At 34.6% G+C, this 2,454-nt stretch overlaps 1 protein-coding gene across 1 annotated transcript; it reads left to right on the top strand.

Moving 5' to 3' along the window:
• Positions 1-410: 410 nt before the first annotated feature.
• Positions 411-2,417, top strand: SARC_14334 (hypothetical protein; the record flags this gene model as incomplete). The annotated part of the gene is made up of 3 exons (XM_014291535.1): positions 411-519; positions 1,315-1,450; positions 2,263-2,417. Coding segments are annotated over 3 exons (400 nt in total), but the record flags the coding sequence as incomplete, so codon positions are not given.
• Positions 2,418-2,454: the final 37 nt, after the last annotated feature.

Here is a 2,454-nt window from a genome sequence, read left to right as displayed (position 1 = left end):
TTATTATATATATTATATATTATTATATATATATATATATATCTATATTTATATATATATACATGTATTTATATATATATATGCATATATATATATATATATATATATGTATGTTTGTATGTATGTATTCATACATGCATGTATGTATGCATGTTTGTATGTATGTATGCATGCATGTATGCATTTTTGTATCTATGTATGTATGTATTTTTGTATGTATGCAAGTATGTATGTATGTATCCATGTTTGTATATATGTACATGTATATATATATATATATATATTATGTGTGTGTGTGTGTGCGTGTGTAGATTCTCGTTCGCATGTACATTGACAAGTCACTGTGTATATTTGTGCGTGTGCGTAAAAGGTATTACGTATTACATGTCGACAACATTCGTGGTTCTAAAATGGCTTTGCTCTTTTTTTTAATCCGTCGTCTAGTAGGCCATGTCGGGTCGGGCACTGGCGGGTCCGGCACTGGGAGCGAAAGCGGTACGGGCGACTCCATCACATCAGGTGGGATGTTTAGAGCCCGTTCTATTTTTAGAATGCCGTGTACTCACTCTGTGTGATATTTGATACCTACTCAGCGACACTGGTGACTCATAGTGCAAGATCTGAGCCGGGAGTTCTATTTTTGAATTGTTGGGCATCCTACTACTTTAGTTACGGTGTAGGGTTTAGGGGTTTAAATAGGTACTATCTTTAGGAGTCGTTTAAAATACTACATATCGCAAGTATATCTCACTAACCCACTTGCCGTACGCTATTTATTATAATGCAGAACCTCTTATATAACTTTACATACTTCTACCGTATACTACTTATATGCAGACGATGCTATAGAACAAACACCATCTATAGGATGCTATATTTCATGTATATCTCGAATGTACTACACATCACACACACATAATAATATATATATATATATATATATATATATATATATATATATATATGTGTGTGTGTGTGTGTGTGTATGTATATATATATATGTATATATAACTATATCAGATTATGATATAGATATTGTGATATATATACATACATATATACATATATAGTATGATTTATTAGTATGTATGTATGTATGTATGTATATGTATATATATATAGAGGGCTTAATATATATATATATATATATATATATTTGTTTATGTGTATGTGTATATATATATATATAGGTGTATAAATATGTGTGTGTGTATGTATGTATGTATGAATGTAGTATGTATGTATGTATGTATGTATATATATATATATATATCCCGCTTATATACCAAAAAATCTCTTCGTACTATCCCACAGTGCCTGATTGGGGCAGTGTTACTAAAGTGCCGTTGAAAGAAAGGAGGAGTAGTGTGACCGCATATGACGCGAAGAGTCTCAGTGGTACCCAAATAAACACTGAAGAAATCGTTTCTCCCAAAGAACCTAAGAAGAGGTACGTTCATCGACGAAGCGCTCGGATGTGTGTGTGTGTGTGTATGTGCGAGAGTGTGTTGTATATGCGCATATGTATATGTAAATCCAATTTATATGTCTATACATATACATGACTATCTGTGTATGTGTACACCTAGAAGCAAAAAATTGTACCATGTGTTCATTCTTTGTTTGCAATCGTCTGGATGTGTGTTCGTGTCTATTTAACATGTATATGCCTGATGCTCTTTGGGTCATCCGCCTCTATAGAGACATATATTGGTCTGTTGTCGGTTGAACAGTTCAACCCCCTTCATCGCTATTGACGAGTGTTATAGCCTCGATTGTATGACTATGTATATGTTGTACCGTAGGCATTACCAGGCCAAGACAGGACTATGGATTCAGAAACACGTACACATAGACATCCCGGTCGTAGTCGTGGGTATTCGTTTCTATACATATATATTCTCACACACCCAAAAAAAAAACTCCTAGTCCCAATATTCACATCCATATCTATATCCACATCCATATCTATATCCACATCCATTCTATATCCATATTCATATCAATATCTATATTTATATCTAAACTATATTCATATCCATACCCATATCCATACCCATACCCATATCCATATCTATATCTATATCTATATTTATATCTAAACTATATTCATATCCATATACATATCCATATTCACATCCATATCTATATTCATATCCATATCTATATTCTTATTCTTATTCTTATTCATATCCACATTGATATCAATATCCATTGCCATATCCATACTGAATGATATGCTTAACCTTGCACACACCCCAGACGGTACAGTCTAGGTGCTTTCTCACTCACGGCCACCCGCACTCCGAGCACTGTGGGCACTCCAGTGACGCAGGTCAACACATTCGAAATCACGGAACGTGTGGTGGGTACACCAGACTATCTCTCTCCGGAACTGCTCATGGGCACGGGCCACGGTAAGTTCCTTCACGCGTGTGTATGTGTTTGTGTAGG

Source organism: Sphaeroforma arctica (assembly GCF_001186125.1).
Source record: "Sphaeroforma arctica JP610 unplaced genomic scaffold supercont1.4476, whole genome shotgun sequence".
NCBI lineage: Eukaryota > Ichthyosporea > Ichthyophonida > Sphaeroforma > Sphaeroforma arctica.
This window is presented reverse-complemented; position numbering and strand designations above follow the sequence as displayed.